Consider the following 19,648-nt stretch of genomic DNA (forward strand, 5'->3'; position numbering starts at 1 on the left):
GTTTACAATTAACCTATGTTCTTCTTCACACTTTTAATTTCTAACAACAGCTGGATTTTCATAACAATTTTTGTTTCCCATGTTAATCTTATGGAGAGATACGAAACTTTAAAGGGTCCCAGGGCCTCACTCTCTAATTATTTCCCTAAAAAGAAAGTTTCCTGCACAACTTCACGTTACGCTCGTTCCAATGACACCAAAAACATGCCAATTGGTTCAGTAGTTTCGGAGGAGTAATTGTCACAAAAAACCTGCTTGCGTATTAAATAAGTATAGATTTACTATTTATTTGGCTATAACATAACGAAGAAGTTCCTTTGCTGAGTTCGTTAATTTTAATCCTTAAATTTTCTAATAAATTTGTATATCTGTGTTAACGAATTGTATGGCTAAAAATGTATGCATCATCATAAATTTGGTACTGTAAACTAATACTCCACACGTCTTTTGCCTTGTCCCCTTTACTTTGTACGATTTTAAAATACTTTAAACTAAACTTAATAAGAAAACGAAGTATGAATTTCCATATGTTATTTTATTTTGTTTGATATTTTCTTTTCTCTTTAATAGGTACAAGAGATTTTTCCAAAAAAGGTGAGTTAGCTGAACATTGATAGCTACAACTCATTTACTCTTTTACTCAAAGCCAACCCCAAGAAATTTTCTTCAATTACATTCTATGCCAAGACGTTTTTATATCCTTGAAATTCTCACCCAAAATTTATTGAATTGAAAGACAATATAGTTCGTATATAACCAACCTCTACACGACATTTTGTTATGTACCATAGAAATAAATTAATTTGTAATACTAACAGTTAAATTAAATTATTTTTTATTACTTACAGTTAAATTAATTATACTCTGTAAACAACTCAAGATTCTAGATTTAGTTGTAAATACTTCATTTGATTGGTTTTACTTTAATTAGTCATATTTACATTCATGAGTTAATAAAACACACAAGATATCAGTCTGAGAGAGGCTATTACACACGTCAGTTAGCCACTTACATCGCGAGCGGACGTGCCACTGTCATTAGCATACTTTAGCTCGTAAATTAACTAATTAAAATATTTCGTAATCAAGCCTTGGTGAAATTCCAGTCCGCTGAAAGAGAAATTTCGCATCGCGTTGTGGTATAAAACCGCCAAAACCGGTGGCTTGCGAGGTCATTTGACTCTCATTCATTTGTGTTGAATGATTTTCTGTTATTTAAATCACACAAGAGGTAAGTATTTATATGAACAAACATCAAACATTGTACGGTCGTATTGTTTATAATTTAAATATACAACTAACTGTTCTGCCCTTTAGGACCAGGTTGTTAATGTTTGATTACACACTAAGTTTGTTTTGCAAATAAATATGATTATTTTTTAGTCTCGACTTATATAAAAGCAACCTGGTGTTTTTAAATGTTGTCGCTTAATCTTGGACTGCGTTTCTTTTGATATAATTTCTGGTCGGATTCTATTAAGAAAGAAAATGGCAAAATGACACAATTTGTACATAGACATTGTACACATAAATTAAAAATTTTTGGTGGAATAATAATAAATATTAGCGAATTATGAAGACAATAGAAATAACACAATAGAGAATAGTGAATTAATTAGCAATTAAGAATACTAAATGGTTAAAAATAAACAAATATGTACGGTATAGCAGACACAAATAGTAAAAAAGAAAATACTACTCTAAAGTAGCAGAAATCAATAAATAAATAGGTTGTAATATCAGATATAAAGAAATATTATGTATGTAGATCAAATCAATTTATTGCAAAAATACAATTATTAAGTATTACACATGCACTTACAAAAAGTAAACTGTGGCAGAAACTACATTCAAAAAAATTTAATTGGCTAAAAACTCGTTGTATTAGTGTTGACCATTGATTTTATAGGTTAAATGTAGAAAGATCACAACATCCAATACCGGTCTAGACAGTAAGCCCAATTAAACTGTTGACTTACAGTAGCAGATTCTATCCAATCTTGTTTTCAATTAACCTAGTCTGACGTACTGTAATGTAATCAGCTGTTTGCAAGTGATACTGCAATAAGGCGTGAGCGTGTGGCAATAGATGTTATCGCGAGGTTCAAATATTGAAATGCCAACAATCCCAATCTCTCAAACACCAGCCTGATCAACTGGATCAAATATCTAGTACAACAGGATCTGAATTTATACCTTCAGAAGGACCCAATAAACTTAGTTAACACAGCGGTTAGTAAATGGCATTATAAGTTATCGGAAATTTCATTCTGGAATTACTGGCAAGTTTGATTTTATACACCCTTTATACTGTATAGTCTAGTCAATGAAGGTAAACAAGTATAAACTATGCACCAAAAAGCACAGATTTTCATAAAAATTTGGATTTCGTTTCAAAATATCTTCCATTAAAAAGTCTACCCTGTTGCGGGTTTGCTTTTTCCCTAGCGGTGGATGGCATCCCTTCTAAAGGGAGAAAATCTGTTCATTAAAAATAAGTAAAATCATTCGACCAACTAATTCTAGAAGGAATTTTTGTTGTATATATTTTTTTTAAAGACAATCGATACCTTTCGACTTTTCACTAGTGAAATTGTAGGTTTTCAGGCAAAAACCTCGTTTTCAGACGAAATTTAGCGAATTATACTACGCTTTTTTATTGAAAAACATGCTGAGAGCGAAAATTTTAGCTAATAAAATTACAAACGAAATCGTGGATCTATTATATATGCAGAGCCAGTACAAATGGAATTATTACTGTTGAGAGTTAATTGGCATTTTCAAACACCAAAATAGAAGGTTAGGCTACTCCGTACAATAACCAAGAAAGAAAGCATTTTTCACGGAAAACTCATCGAAATCTTTTGAAATCCTTTAAACCTTTTTAATTTTTTTTTTAAATTCCCTAGAATTAAATTTAAGTTTTTTTAAAGAACAATATAGATTCCTTTTTATAGTAATACTTATAATCTTATCATATCTTCCACCTCATTTACAAAAACAGTTGCCACTTTACAATCATGTTCATTCTTAGTATACCTTCTGAGTGTTTGATTAGTTTAAGTACATTTTTGTTTTAAAATTGAGCTTAAAATTATAAATCATTTTTGTAATTTAGCGCATTGTGAATTGCACTGATGTAAGTTTAATTGATGCAAAAAATTTAAAATATCATCAGTTTGAGAGAATTTCATGTATAAGCGTGTAAAAGTTATAATAAAAATAATATACTGTAACTTACTGCTAAATAATCGATTAAATCCGACTTGTGTCAAGTATAATAATAAATAATGGTGCATGATTAAAACTGACATCGATATCGTATACCTCCACCTTATGCACCTCCCTGCATGCACCAGTAGAGGTAAGGTCAGGCACCTCAGCCAGGCGAGTGCCCTCACATTAGCAACTGTCCGATTAGGAAACCAATTGATTTGGAGTCCGGAGATGTAATCGTCGCAATTATTCCGCTACTTCCATGGACCAATAACTCAAATGGTTATTACATATAATTAAAATGAGCACAAGGCGTCGGTCTTGACATGATTCTATTGGCCATTCTCGAGCTATAATGAACGGGTAAACTGCGCCTATGTAAATGAAACAAGCGGCTTGGCGCCGTCGCTGGTCGACTTCGTGTACTTCCGGAACTGATCGGCACACTTCGACCCAACTTGGTTTCTCACGTTACTTGACCTTTTTATTGTCTCTTTACTGTCCGGATTTAAGAGAACGCTTGAAAGTAATCCGACAAAATATAGCTGTTGTTGGCTTTTACTTTCTATCCTTCTTTTTTGGAATGCGTGACTAAGTATTATACAAAGTTTATTTGGCATTGTGACATAAGGAAGAACGTGGGTTGTTTAACATTTAATGCCAACTCCATCATAAAAATTAGTATAATCTTATGAATATTTAGTAATGGATTTTTTAGGCTTAGAAGGAGGGGATTCAATTAAACTAAGTAATATTAAATCATTTGTATATATTGTCATGTCCTGTTGTATCGACTGTAAAATCAACCATATTCCTAGCATTAATAGTACTAAAAAGTAAAATAATAGTTAATGGCAAAGTTCATAGTTTAGCTGCAAAGGCTAGTAGCCTACTGTAGAAAAAAAACATGACAAGTATCCATAAATCCAGATGTCCAAACAGTTCACAAATAAATTTACTAAGACTAAACTGTTTACGAAAAATCTAACTTTTATGGTTTTAGAATTTAAATTTATATTAACAGTTTGCTTAGTAATCAAGTTTTATTTTACCTGAATAGTAATTGTAGAGTTTAACGAGTCAAAAAGCATTAAATTATCTTCGGTGGCATTAATTTACATTTTTGAATTGTCAAAGTATTTTGAAATAGTCAAATTTTCATCCTTCAATACGTGTAAATAATATTTAAACGTCTTAAAGCTTTTTTTTTTAGGAATATCTTGTGAAAAATCTTTCATAAAAGTTGTCTGACTGATATGTTAATAATTTATACATGCAAATTATGTCTGACTGTACATTTGCTGTTCATGCAGTATCAAACTGTTCATCTGATTGAAGAAGAATCCAGGCAATAATATATGCCTAAGAACTAACTATTTTGCTTCGTTGCCCTATAGGTTTCTGTCTCAATAATTTTGTTACTAAATATCCACCAGGGACTCTGTCCCCGGGTCTTTGGAATAACACTATTAAAATTACTAAAAATTCGTTTAATCGGTTGGCTTTTATGGAAACAGTAAAACAACTACACTGTTTTCTAGTAAATAAAAACTTGTACTATTTACAGATACTCATATTTTACGTCTGATTTGTATTTAAAACTAAACTCCGTTCAAACAGCCGTGGCACTTGAGGGATTAGGAGACCCCAAGGGTTTCCATGGGGTCTCCTAATCCGTCAGGTGCCACGGCTGTTTGAACGGAGTAGTGGTCGCCTCGTGGCTGAAAACTCGACCTAAAATATGTATAGTGCAAACTTATATTTTTTCACCCCAAAATGTAAATAAAACATTTCATTGGAATTTATTTAAATTGTTTTGATTTTCTGTGAATATTTCGTGGTTATTTCGTCACTAGCATAGCGACCTATAAGGCCCATGCTTTTTTCTTGTTTTATTTTAAAATAATTTTTTTGTGTTTATTGTTTAGCCTGTTTCAATTCATAAAGGGATTTTGCACATCTAGAGACAAATATCTTTCTAACAGTATGCGTAGATTTTCCCTGCGATGCACACGAGCTGAGAAAAGAAGCTTTGAAAGAAACATGCTTGCCTATTAATATATAGATAATTGAAAAAAAAACCGCAAAACATTTAGAAATAAGTACTTATGCACTGGTAATTATAAAAAAAGTTAAGTTCTGCATTTATTGGCGATGAAATCTTTTTTGAGGTAGCTTCCTGTAAAGAACATCTATTCAGTAGCCATACCACATATATCCCAAATTATGAAGCCCGAGTAAGCTAAAAACCCCATTGCTGCAAGGACCGTTTATCACAAGTTGATCTGCCCAACTCGTCTTAGTGATGTGAGAGGTCCCGGGCACGCTCGAGCGATCCATCGACGCCGTACCAGCCTCAGTCAACGTAACGGTCGTCAGATTATTGTCATTAAGCGCGATCGGCGATCGCACGGGACACGGGTAATGACTTTATACCGGAGACAATCCGTCCAACCCAACACGTGTGCAATTACAAGTCGTTATAATGAAATGGTCGATGACGGGCGTAACCACGCGACGCCGACGCTGCATGGGATTGGTGTACCTGATATGAGTGGAGTAAACTAAACGCTCTCCAATAGATACAGTACCATGGTCAAACATAACCACGTGAAACCGTCAGCACACGACGAGAACTCAATGACCGGTATTAAAAACTGATCTTAACTCTCTGCAAGAGTTACCGGAACATCTACCGTTAATGTGCGTCGGTACAAAGTGTATTAGCAAACTAGCCAAAATACCATGATGAACCTAGTTGATAGTTTTATGAATAATGAATTGTAACATTGTCAACCTAAAGCTGTATAATTGCAAATGATATTTCATGTACAGCATCGTGGAGTGTAACGAAATGACTCTTCCATTGTGATGGGGTACTTCAACTGCGACGTGACTTATACAACTCACAACGAATACAAACGAAATGGTATCTAGCAAGGCATTGGGGGTAAAACAATCAAAAAAATAAATATGCAAAACTAAAATGATTCTAAACGCAACTAGTCTTGACACAGTATCGCTGCTGACCTAGCAGCAGCATCAGTATTCACTCAGATCATAGTATAACAGCTGGAGAGTAGAAGAGCTGGTTATAAAGTGCAATCATTGGCCATTGCTGAAGCCACTAACAAGATTAGCTCTCACCAATAAAACTAGGGCTACAAATATTGTGTAGTGCAAACTAACCACTCTCTAAGAGTATGGAAGTAATTATCATGTGCAAGTCTTAATTGTAAACAGGAAGATAAACAATTAAAGTAATTATTACGTTTAAAAGCTATTGACTTAAGTTACTGTGATCATATATTTATTTTAATTGATTAGTTTCGACTGTAGAGACGATTTATTTCAGTATTAAATATTTTCTTTGTCTTTGTGTAAAACAATTAGTTCAATCCGTTGACGCATTTATTGTTGTTACACGTTAATATAATGTGAATGATTTTATTCAGCGAAATCATGAGACGAAATTCCTAAGCCAGAAATGTTTTAAAACTGATTTAGTTGGTTTTATCTCGTTATTTTCCCTCCATAGATTGAAAACAACTGTAGACGCTGCCGTATGACCTAAACACATTAATGAATATAATAATGAAATAAATCTAAGCTTATTTCAGGGTGTGTTTCATAGCGAACTAATGCAATAATGTTCAAAAATTAATCACAGAAACGATTCATAAAGTCCAAAGCTAAACGAAAGCGATCATAATGCCCAAGTGGAATAATGTATCACAATCGACTAGTACCATAATGTAAGAAGAGTGACAATATAAAACATTTGAGCACTACAATACTCATTTATTTAGTTATGACACTTAGAAAAAATATTGTTTTGGACACGGGTCTAGATGGTGGTCATAGCTTATCAAGGCACAATAACTAAATCTTTTACAGTATTTTTTTTTTTATTCATTACAAAATATAACTCCAATTTTCCCTCGTGGGTGGTTCTTACCTGATTTGCCGACTTTGGAGCTACCCAGGACGACCACCCGGATTCTGTTGAGGTTCGTCATGGCGGCACCAATGGTGACACCTGCAACATGGGAAAACAAAGTGCTAGTAGTTATAATGAATATACTATGTGCACAAAAAAAACTCTGGAAATAAAACAGTTCACGATGTCTAGAAAAATTGGGCAAAAGCGATGATGGCATTGAAAGTTATAACTAAACAGTGCTTCTAATTCAGTGGTCAATGTATCATACTTCAGTGAGAAAGGGACGGACTTGACGCCTTGCTTCTGATTACTGTAAAGTTTGGACCGCGCCGCATTCCTTTATTTTTTTTTAGTTTTATCTCTAAAAGATAACAATGGGTTTGAAAGCTTGCTCGCAATAAACCAATCGATTTTCAAAGTATGTTTATATAAATAAAAAGAAAAACAAACTCATTTTCTTGCTACAAAAATAAAATATAATACATTACAGTATTCCTCATTTCAGCATCGAGACGTTTTTTTTTTTTTTAAGAGGTTGGCGGCCTCTTTAACCTTGCATTTGCCCGTCCACATAGACTACAGATCTGTGCGTGGAACGTATCCAGCAAAACAAGGGGTGAGCCGGTACAGTACAAAGGTCAACTGTACTGACAAAAGTTTGTGGCAATTCCAGGATCCGAACCCATGACGACACTACTGCCTTGGGCCCGAAGTCCGCGACGATACCAACGAAGCCACCGACTCACCAGTTAAATCTTTGTAGGGTTTTCACCCTACTTAAGTTGTTATTTATAGTAACTTATACTTTTATTGAGCATTTTTTATTCTCTATGAAACGATCCCAAGTTCAAAAAGATCGAATAAGAAGCGGCTGAAATATTACTATTTTTAGATGTAAAATGGGGCAAACCTGACTAGTTTCTGCCTTATTCTAGCCCATTTTACAATTAAAACCGTAATATTTAAGCCATTTCTTATTCGATCTTTTTGAACTTGGTACCGTTTGATAGGGAATAAAAAATGCTCAATAAAAGTGTACTTGTAATGTCTTCATAAAATTAGCCGTTTTTAAGTAATTTAAGTTTAAAAAATTAAAATGACTGCCATTTTGAAATTTTAAGTTGAATCAAGATGTTTTTTTCCTAAAATGGGGCTCTTCTACCTTATCCTACATCAAGTTTTATAAAAATCGCTTGAAAAAATCGAAAAATCAAAATTTTTATGTAAAAATACAAAATGGCGGATATCTAGTCAACGAAGCGATTTTGGAAAAAATAATATTCTTGATTTTCTCTTTATTTTCACCCATATCACCCTTTCCCGGAGTTTGGCTGTTTACTTACGGGACTCCCTGTATAAATCACAAGCAATACAGTTTAAGGTTTAATTTAATTTTTTTCGCTTTGGAGGATAATTTAAAGAATACCTTATATCCATCCGACACATCAAAGTAATAAATTATTGTTGCGGGCTTAGCAGGTTCTTTAAAAATAAAACTTGGCGATTTTATAATAACTATTTATTTACACTAATTATTCTATATTTACAGATATTACAATTTCCTAACACCTAACTAATCCTATCTAAACCTAGCTAAAGCCTACTCTAATTTACAATGATTCTACTTACAGCTAACCTTTACAGGATTTATCACCACTTCTGTTACAGCACTGTCACTACACTGTCACTAGTGTCACTACACTGTCTCTACACCGTCACTACACTGTCACTGCCACTAGCACTAGCACTGGTCACACCGACACGCGCTTGCTGCGACGATTCTCGGAAGGCTCAACACAACTCAACTGCCGTGTGCCGGAAGACGGTCCCTTATATAAGTTTGACGTGGAACATTCTGGAGACCCCTGGTAGCCTAGACAAAGGTGTTTACGCCGTAGAAGTGTAGAAGGTTCTAGGGCCCCATTGAGGTAGTCCGTTGACATGGGCCTATTGTCTATCAGTGGTGCGCTAGGAAAAACCCGTGTAAACAAACAACCCTTTTGAGACGGCGCCTGGCTATTGTTGCGCGGGGCTCCTGACTTGTAACACTACCCCCTCCTTAAGACTGTTCTGTCCCAGAACAGATTTCCCCTGAAGCTTGCGATCTTCTGGTCCACCGGAGGTTCCCCATGGGTTGTATACGCAGACCACAATTTCGATGCCAGTGTCCTTAAAAAGTTCCTGCACCATATTTCTCACAATCCTCCATTCCAGTCCGTCATAACCACATCCCAGCCTGGGAATAGCAAGCTTTTTGATTCCAATCCGAAGAAGCTTGTCTCGCAGGTCTTGTAGGCTTTTCTTCAACGATTCGTAGGAGGGCTTCTTACTTGACGTTTCCTTCGTAACGAGGTAGAACAAATGCTGGCCGTTGCGCTTCAGGTGAAGAGTCGTGCCAATGGTGGGGCTCTGCCGCTCAAGATCTTCGGTCCCTCCAAACTTTTTCCTGAAGACTGTGGCTATACCTCGCGACGCTCTCAGGTCTTCTGCTACGCAGTGTGCCAAGGCATATTCCACTGGCAAGGTGAAGAGGTCCTTGTATAACGACCTCGGTTCTTCATTTCCACGTTTCTCAGGCACGGCGTCTTTTGGCTCGGTCGACAGGTTACGAACTTGTTGTTCCTCTCTTTGGCCATGATCTCCTTTGTAGCGTGCAAGCCTGTTGAAATGGACTATCTTTGGTTTGCCGTTTGGTTGCCTCTTAATCCGGTAGATGACGTCATTTAAACGGGCAATAACTTCATAAGGTCCTTCCCACGAGTTCTGGAGTTTTGGCGAATATCCACGACGCCTTTGGGGATTGTGTAGCCACACGAGGTCTCCAGGTGTGAACCCTCCTTTCTCGGCCTTCACGTCGTACCTCTCCTTCATCCTGTCGCTTGCTCCAGATATGTTGCGACGGACTTTCTCGTGTATCTCGTCCATCCTCTTCCGCAGATTGGATACGTAGTCCTCGCCAACCACACATTCATCTGGCTTCAAACCATACTGCAGGTCGCATGGAAGACGGAGCTCTCGGCCGAAAACTACGTTGGCTGGAGTCTGGCCGGTGGTTTCGTTGACCGAACTCCTATACGCAAGTAGGAACAAGTGCAGGTATTGGTCCCAGTCCCGCTGATGATCGGAGACAACTTTTGACAGGTATCTTCCCATCGTCCTGTTCATGCGTTCTACCATGCCATCTGACTGTGGATGAAGAGGTGTTGTTCGAGTTTTCCGGATACCAAGAACTTCACACATTCTAGAGAATACCGCTGACTCAAAATTTCTTCCTTGGTCAGAATGAAGTTCGAGCGGGACGCCAAATCTGCTCACCATTTCCTTGATTAATATATCTGCAACTGTTACCGCTTCCTGGTTAGGCAATGCATAGGCCTCTACCCATTTGCTGAAGTAATCCATTGCAACCAAAATAAATCTATTTCCAGAATCAGACATGGGGAACGGTCCTGCTACGTCAATGGCGATGCGCTCAAACGGGGCACCTACGTTGTATTTCCTCATTGGGGCTTTTCGTTTGTTGACAGGGCCATTTGATGCTGCGCAGGTCGCACACCTTCTGCACCAGTCTATGACGTCGTCTTTCTGATTAGCCCAGTAGAAGCGCTCCCTTACTTTCACCAGTGTACGATGTACCCCTAGATGGCCTCCAGAAATTCCATCGTGCACTTCCCTTAGCACTTCAGGAACCCTCTTCCTTGGAATTATTAGTTGGAGTTTTCGGTGCTCCCCTTCCTCCGATTCGACGACTCGCTTCAAAACTCCTTCTTCCATTAAAATCGAGTCCCACTGTGCCCAGTAGGTCTTGACGTTCTTAGACAATGGAGCAATATCCTGCCACGACGGTCTTCCTTTGTTGTCCATCTTCCACTGCATGACGTGTCTTAGGTCTGGGTCTTCCTTCTGGTCCTCAGACAGTTTCTTACTGTCCCATTCGTCGTCAACGGCGGTCACGCGATGAACTGATGCACTTTTGTCTTCCTTGCGTGTGCAGTGCACGCAGTTGTCCCCGCACGGTCTTCTAGATAGTGCATCTGCATTCCTGTGGCTCGGTCCCGCACGATGGATTGATTCGAAGTCATATTCTTGTAACCTTTCTAACCATCTTGCAACCTGTCCTTCTGGAGACTTAAATCTTAGCAACCACATGAGTGCGGCATGGTCCGTTCTCAAGAGAAACCTCCTTCCATACAGGTACTTATGAAAGTGTTCTATAGACTTAACCACTGCGAGAAGCTCCCTCCTGGTGACACAGTAATTACGCTCAGGCGCTGACAGGACCTTACTGAAGTATCCGATCACATGTTCTTCTCCATCTTGAAGCTGGGAAAGGACTCCTCCAATGGCTGTATTGCTGGCGTCCGTGTCTAGTATGAACTTTCCGTCTGATTGTGGGTAGCTCAATATGGGTGCGCTGCATAATTTAGTCTTCAGCTCTTCGAAAGCTTTCTCGCAGTCGTTATCCCAAACAAAGGTCCTCTTGTCTTCGGTCAACTTGGTTAGCGGTTTGGCAATATTAGCGAATCCTTTTACAAATCTTCTGTAGTAAGCGCACAGCCCAAGGAAGCTCCTAACTTGGTGTTTATCCTGAGGTATTGGCCAATCAGTGATAGCTCTGATCTTCTCCGGATCCACAGATACTCCTTTGTCTGATACAACATGGCCGAGGTAATTAACCTGTTTGCGGAACAAGTTGCACTTCTTGGGGTTTAACTTGAGATTAGCCATCCGCAGTCGCATAAAGACATTCTCCAGGTTCTTCAGGTGGTCTTCGAAGGATTTGCCTAGGACGATAATGTCATCCAAGTATACCAGGCATGTTTCCCATGACAATCCCCTGAGGACGTTCTCCATGAGCCTTTCAAAAGTAGCAGGGGCATTGCAAAGTCCAAAAGGAAGCACAGTGAATTGCCAAAGTCCTGTCCCAATAGAGAACGCTGTCTTCTCCTTGTCCTCAGGAGCGAGCCCGACCTGCCAGTAGCCACTTCTGAGGTCTAAGGTTGAGAATATCTGACATCCTCCCAGAGTGTCGAGTGTGTCATCAATCCTGGGTAGAGGGTAGCTGTCTTTCTTGGTGACATTGTTGAGAAGACGGTAGTCTACGCAAAATCTTGTTGAGCCGTCTTTCTTTTTCACTAGTACCACAGGTGACACCCAAGGGCTGCTAGAAGGCTCGATGACACCATCCGCTTCCATCTCCTTTATGATTCTCTCGGCTTCGTCACGTTTTGCCAGTGGGAGTCGTCTAGGGGCCTGACGTATGGGTTTTGCATCTCCGGTGTCTATCTTGTGTTGTACTATATTCGTCCTTCCTCTAGGGCCACTTCCGTACTCAAATACATCTTGCCATCTAATACCATACAGTAATACAGTCCTTTATTTTTGCACTTTGTTGATGCGTCAGCTCCTGACAGGTGCTCTCCACGAAATCTTCTAGCTCCTTCGGTAATCCATTTGGGGATGGCGGACATGATTTTAGTTGTCGTACCACTGAGTTAACAGCCGCACACGTTCCGATCACCACTCCTCTTTTTATCGTCACAGGAAAACCATTCAAGTTCATCAGTCGCACCGGATTTACGTGTCCTAAATTAAATAAGGATCTGGCGACAAAGACACCACGACCAAGCTGGAATTCACTGTCACTTGCTGGCTCCAGCAGAACACTTTGCCCACTAGTCCAATCTCCCTCGACAATAGCTTGAACGATGACCTGGCTGCGCGCTGGTAGCGTTGTGTCCTCTAGTAGAAGTACGCGTGCAGAGATATCTTTTCCACGCCGAAGTATGACATCTTCGTCTCCGAGAGTCACTAATCCTCTTGACATGTCTAATTTCAATCCGTACTTCACCATTATATCAGTTCCCAAAATCACGTCCTCGTCTATGTCGGCAACTAGTGCGCAATGTTTAAATACGCAGCCGCCGATGTGGAAGGTAGCAACCGTTTGCCCGTAGACCTGAGCCAGCTGACCTGTAGCTGTACGCAAAGACCATGATGTTGGTGAAATATCTTCTGTTGACACAGTGTTCGGATTCAGAATTGTCATAGTCGCCCCGGTATCCAGAAGACAGCTTTGGAGACGACCGTTCACCTTTCCGTCGATGTAGAAACTGCTTGACTGACTTCCCAGTGAAGCAACTTTTACACTATTCCTCGGGGCTGTCAAATTGCGGGCTGACGGTTGCCCCTTTCCATCAACCCTCCTTAGTTTTCCTGCTTCGGTTCTGATGTAGTCGAAGGACATTTACTCCGGGGATGTCCCATCTGTCCACAGCTCCAACAGCGTATCTGCCGGCGACGTGTTTTTAGCGCCTCCAGAACTCGTTTCACCAGCTCCTCGATGTCGAGTGGAGATGTAGGTTCTGCGTCTGCCACACGGACTCGGGCCTGACCTCTCACCGACTGCCGTACAGCCTCGAACTCCAGTGCCTGTGTCAGTGCGTCACTCAGGGTCTTTGGTCTGGCGAGCTTCACTGCCTGTTGAGTCTCAGGTTCACGTAGACCGTCTAGGAATTTATCCACCGCCAAACTCTCGTAGACATCATCCGTGACCGATGGATAGGCGTTTCTCACCAGGCGAGCAATGTCGGTTTCAAACTCCTGAAGTGACTCGCTGGGTTTCTGGATCCGGTTCCGCAATTGAGATCGGTAAAGCTGGTCCATGTGTCGATGCCCGAAGCGCATGTCCAATCTTCTTACTAGTTCAGCGAAATTCTTCCGCTCCGCCATTGGCATAGCATGCAGAACAGCTAACGCATCGCCCCGTAGTGCAAGACACAGCGTCGAAGCCTTTGTTTCCTCGGTCCACCCATGGACCATAGCCGGTGTATCGAAGAGAAGCATGTAGTCCTCCCAGGGAGTTTTGCCGTCGAAGTGAGGAACGATGTTCTGAGGGGCAACGGCAGCAATGGTGGACGCTGGCTTGGAGATCGTATCTGGGGCGTTATCCTGCCGAAGTTCGTCAGTGCTAGCCAATGACGAAGGTGTGAAGCTCCCCGATGCAGCCATCTCCTGCCTAAGCTTATCAACTAACCTATCTTCTAGACTCTTTTCTATACAGTTAACTTTCTCATCGATTTCATTTATCCTACTTTCTAAACTATCAACTTTGCTAGAATATTCACCTAATTTGTTCAGCATTTTTGATTCTACATTTGACATTTTTGTCTCAATGCTAGTTTCTAAGTTTTTGTTATTTTCTGACATCTTTGACTCAATGCTAGCTTCTAAGTTTTTGTTATTTTCTGACATTTTTGATTCTAATGTTTTGCTATTTTCTGACATTTTTGATTCTAGTGTTTTAGTATTTTCAGACATTTTTGACTCTAAGTTTTTAAGCATTTTATTGAAATCAGATGTTTCAAATAAAATGTTATCTAGGTCTTCACCTGCATCAATTAAAGCTTGTTTAAGGCGTGCCTGAAGGGCTGATTTAGTTCCACTAGTATCTAGATCTCGTTCTTCTAATTCTCTCCTAAGATCAGCTACTTTTAATTCATCAAGTTTTACACCTTTGAAAGCCATTTTTTATGCAAAACAATTACAACAATTTTACAATAAATGATTTTTTCCTTTGTAAACAAATTTACGACACAAATTACTAATATGTAACAAAGACCTTGAATCTTACTAATATCTAACAAAATCCTTAATTCTTTTTTTCAAATAAAATCGCCAAAATAATGCCGCTTTCTGACACCAATTGTTACGGGCTTAGCAGGTTCTTTAAAAATAAAACTTGGCGATTTTATAATAACTATTTATTTACACTAATTATTCTATATTTACAGATATTACAATTTCCTAACACCTAACTAATCCTATCTAAACCTAGCTAAAGCCTACTCTAATTTACAATGATTCTACTTACAGCTAACCTTTACAGGATTTATCACCACTTCTGTTACAGCACTGTCACTACACTGTCACTAGTGTCACTACACTGTCTCTACACCGTCACTACACTGTCACTGCCACTAGCACTAGCACTGGTCACACCGACACGCGCTTGCTGCGACGATTCTCGGAAGGCTCAACACAACTCAACTGCCGTGTGCCGGAAGACGGTCCCTTATATAAGTTTGACGTGGAACATTCTGGAGACCCCTGGTAGCCTAGACAAAGGTGTTTACGCCGTAGAAGTGTAGAAGGTTCTAGGGCCCCATTGAGGTAGTCCGTTGACATGGGCCTATTGTCTATCAGTGGTGCGCTAGGAAAAACCCGTGTAAACAAACAACCCTTTTGAGACGGCGCCTGGCTATTGTTGCGCGGGGCTCCTGACTTGTAACATTATTTTCTTGATTAGGTACTTACTACATTTATTTTTAATAAGCTGTGTACTATGCTATAATTTATGCCATACAAATTTCCATTGTTGCCAATAAACAATTAAAATAATTAAAAATTCCTTTAGCTTGTCTATAAAATATTAATACTATTATACAAATAAGATAAGTTTTAACGAAGCTAATACACTGAAGACTGTGCACGGACCAGAAAGATCACCTTGAGTCAAGCATTGAACATTTGCCATTGAATATCTGATATCCGTACCAAGACCAAATTATTACTCGACTGTAATTCAAAATTTAAACATCCAATAGTCATATTAACCCACGTGATTGTGAAAGTTATCAAACCAAGTATTTTGTAGAACGTTCAATCTACTTACTCTCAATAACAAGTTTAATGAAGGCATCCTGAGGCAGACCTGGAGAAAAAGATTTCTTATCTATAAACTGAGAGGATTTTATAAATATGGCGTTTCTTTATAAATACTCATACACTAAGCTTATACTAAAAAAATTCTATTAAATATCATATATATATACAAAAAATGTTTCAAGCTAATAATAAAAAAAAATATAAATAGAAATTCCAATCTCTGAACCATTAGAACATGGTGTTAACCATATTTTAAAGACTTGGTTTGAATAACAGCATATAACTCAACACTAAATCTAAGTTATTAAAGCCATATTTAACAATAAAAAACACTTTTTGGATTGGAAAAATATGATAATATAATAATACTTTTTAAGTGTCTAAGATAAAGTTAACACATTAACTGTTACCAAACTTATCTGCATATAAAAGGGGTTTCATGACGGAGAGGAACATGAGTATTTATTGTTATTCGACACAACGTGAGTTAACAATGAACTTTTTAGTTTAGTTGTTTGGTCAGCTACTTTGTTATTGTATACTAAAATCCAAGAATCCTACGGTAAGTAAAATATTTTCCAGCATAAACAAAATAGTTAGATGTCAAATTCTCTATTAAGCGAACACAACAACAACTAAAATTTATAAAAAAGTAAAAACCCCTTAAATAACCCAACGTCAATATTATAAAACCTGAATAAACATTTCCAACCGGATTTATTATAATTTATCAAAATCCGGTAATTTTTTCCACAAATATTTTCCAACATATAATAAAACAAAATAGTTAGATGTCAAATTATCTATATTCTTAAACGAATACAGCAACAACTACAACTCAGAAAAAAAGTACAAACCCCCTTAAATAGCCCAACGTTATTATGATAAAACTTGAATAAACATCTTCAACCGGATTTATTATCATTTAGAAAAATCCGGAAATTTCTTAACATGTTGTTAGCTGCCAGGGATCTGATAATAAAAAGAGCTAGCAGTAGTCCTGGACTTAAGTGTTACCAAAGAGACTACAGTAATAGCTACTTTCTTATATTTTAGTTTTATTAGCCTACATTGATTATCTTGCATGTTAACATGTTATCGGGTATAGCTCATATAAACCGTGTTTATAAAACCTATTCTGGTCGTAAAATTGAAAGGTATATCGTATTTTTTATCATTGGTCTAAAATACATTTATTTATCAATCGATGTGTTTGGCCATAGAATCTAACGACTGTTGAATTTAACATATAATATCACATCTAATACTTCAACAAATCAGTTATAGCTAGCTACTCTTATACTGTAGTGGTTTTGTCATAAACATGCTATGATAATGTTTTATGGCATAATAGGACTGAATATGCGCAAAACAATGAATAGCAATCTACTTTACAAAGGTGTTTGAAAAACCTTATTTGAATCGTGTACAAAAAGATCAAATATACGTGGACAGATTTACTAACTTTAAAAATTCAACAATTTAATCCTAGTTAATTGTGTGATAAACATTGAGATTACCCAAAAAGTACTGAGAATACAATCAAAGATACAAATGAGACGAAGAGTTTCAGGCAATCTCCAATAAAAGTACACAAGATACCTCTACGAGAAAATAACGATTTGAAACTTTCGAAAATTGGTGTAAAGACGTAAATTATCTGTATTATATGATGATATCAGTCTATACACGATTGTAAAATCTGCTAATAATACCATTCAAACTTTTGATATAGTTGAGATGTGAGAGTCGTGAATCCATTATCTGACGAGATCATGTGTTCAGACTGTCAGTGTTAAGTCAGTGTATAAAGTCCTAGTCTGAAAACATACATGTCCAATGAGAGGGCACGTTAAGCTAGTTAAAGTTATTAAATTTATGGAAGTTTTTTTACAGCCAATATACTATTCTGATCTAAAAGTAAGATAAACGATTAATATACATAAACACAATTAAACTCTTTCTTATTAATAATGTGAATGTTTCCCATATAATTTGTTTACTCCTTAATGTCATTTACAAACATACGTAAGTTATTCGTACCAATTAAGCTATATAGTTTTTCTAAACTTTAAAATGTAAAGTTTTCTATAAAAGGTGGTGAATATACAAACTATCCAATGAAACAATTTTGTAATCTGATAAAAATTGGTCGAGAAAAAGAATGAGCCTTAGCTGTTTGTATTAATAGCACTTGATAGATATGGTTGGTAAAAATTTACAACAAATAAACATGCAATTAACTGGAATAATGTTATTACAAATAGATTTAACATTAATATATATATAAGAATAAAAAAGTGAATTATTTTCAAGCTGCATTGATGAATTCAAAACAAGCAAATATCTATTTGGTTTAAATAATCACACTGTCGTAAAACCAGATTTGTGTTATTTCACCACTTACCTTTATTTTTAAGCTTAATAAACTATCCAAGTCACCGGCGTATCGTTCACAAGTCACTCACATAGCACAGATCGCTCCACAACTGACAAACCGCGCGTCAAAGTCTCCGTAGCAGACGACGCGACTGAGCACGTGCTCGTGGTACACTTGTGACGCGTGCGCTGCACTACGACCACCACGCATGCGTACATACGCCGACTGACGCGAGCTAGCAGACGACTATGACTCTACCTCCCGCCGCTCAGCGCTCCAAGCGGCAGTACCAGCAACTACATGATACCAGTTAACCGGTTGCACCTCAGTTACGACTTTTCGTACAACCTCCAGTTGCGCTTTTTGCGAACCGTTCATCTCTCGTGTTATTTTTGCTGAAGTTAATCATCCGTTTGTCATGCCTCGTGTCCCGCTGAGAGCGTGACTGTAGTGTAGGCCTCCGTCACAGGCGGGATTGCTTCATGAGGTCATGAAATGGGATTTGACCCGGTAACGGCTGTCGACAGATCATTACCAGAGAGCAATAACACAGGGGTTGGCGTGTGATCATTTTGAATTGCAGTATAAACGATTTATTGATCCTGCGGAAGGGTAAAAAAGTCCCCATCTCCCCAAGCTTTTAATAGATTTTTTAAAGTGAGGCTTTCCTAGCTTGCCGAGCTACAAAAATCCTGATAAAAAAAATTAAAAAACTACCAAATGCCAGTTGTAATGAACACCATACAAGTAACCAAATCTGAAAAATCCATTGCAAACATGTACATTTTAACGTGTTCCAGATAAATCTTTTCTAACAATTGCGAAATTGTAGTCAAGTGAAATTGTTATTATGCAATTAGTACCATAATCACTTAAGTTGATTTTAAACATAAGCCATATAGGTTTAGTTTAGATAACTTTAAAAGTATCTCAATTTGGTGGTATTTCTATATATACAAATTAACTTGTTGCGCCAATATATGTAAGAACCAAGAACACTTTACTGCCATAGATGTTTTAGGGCCTAAATAGGAGTAGCCTACTGAATTTTCTGACTGGCCCAAAAATTATGAATACAAATCTCCTCTGGAGGGACAACATTAGTTTATTATCTAAAAAATATCATGGCACTGAAGCAAATACGTTTTAGCTGAGGAGACAATTTGAAATAGTTCGATTTATTGATTCTGATGATTGATTTTCTTAAATGAATGTATTATTTAAAACTTTGTTATTTTTTAACCCACTCTTTCTTTCGATAAATAACCTTTTCTTTGTACCTGTAAGAATAATTAACCATAGTGGTAATAACTAAACATACAAGCGGCTTTAATGCTTTGTATTACGTTACAGAATTGTAACTTGCCTAATCTAGTATTTTAATACACTGAATTTTCCTTTAGTACTGGTAAAACATTGGGAATCAAGTTTGAATTACTATT

The 19,648-nt window shown here is 37.6% G+C and overlaps 1 protein-coding gene across 1 annotated transcript in view; it reads right to left on the bottom strand.

Annotated features, from left to right (window-relative positions):
• LOC128987096 (ras-related and estrogen-regulated growth inhibitor-like) overlaps nucleotides 1-18,416 on the bottom strand; it is a 155,452-nt gene extending 137,036 nt beyond the window's left edge. Inside the window, exons 1-2 of the mRNA XM_054407794.1 lie at nucleotides 18,234-18,416; nucleotides 7,175-7,255 (exon numbers count right to left, since the gene is read on the bottom strand). Coding sequence (XP_054263769.1) covers nucleotides 7,175-7,235 — 61 coding nt within the window. The 5' untranslated portion in view covers nucleotides 7,236-7,255; nucleotides 18,234-18,416. The remainder of the gene's footprint in view (nucleotides 1-7,174; nucleotides 7,256-18,233) is intronic.
• Nucleotides 18,417-19,648: the final 1,232 nt, after the last annotated feature.

Source organism: Macrosteles quadrilineatus, unplaced genomic scaffold, assembly GCF_028750875.1.
Source record: "Macrosteles quadrilineatus isolate MER2022 unplaced genomic scaffold, UCM_ALF_1.0 Scaffold_2__2_contigs__length_208266976, whole genome shotgun sequence".
In the NCBI taxonomy this organism is placed as follows: Eukaryota; Metazoa; Arthropoda; class Insecta; order Hemiptera; family Cicadellidae; genus Macrosteles; species Macrosteles quadrilineatus.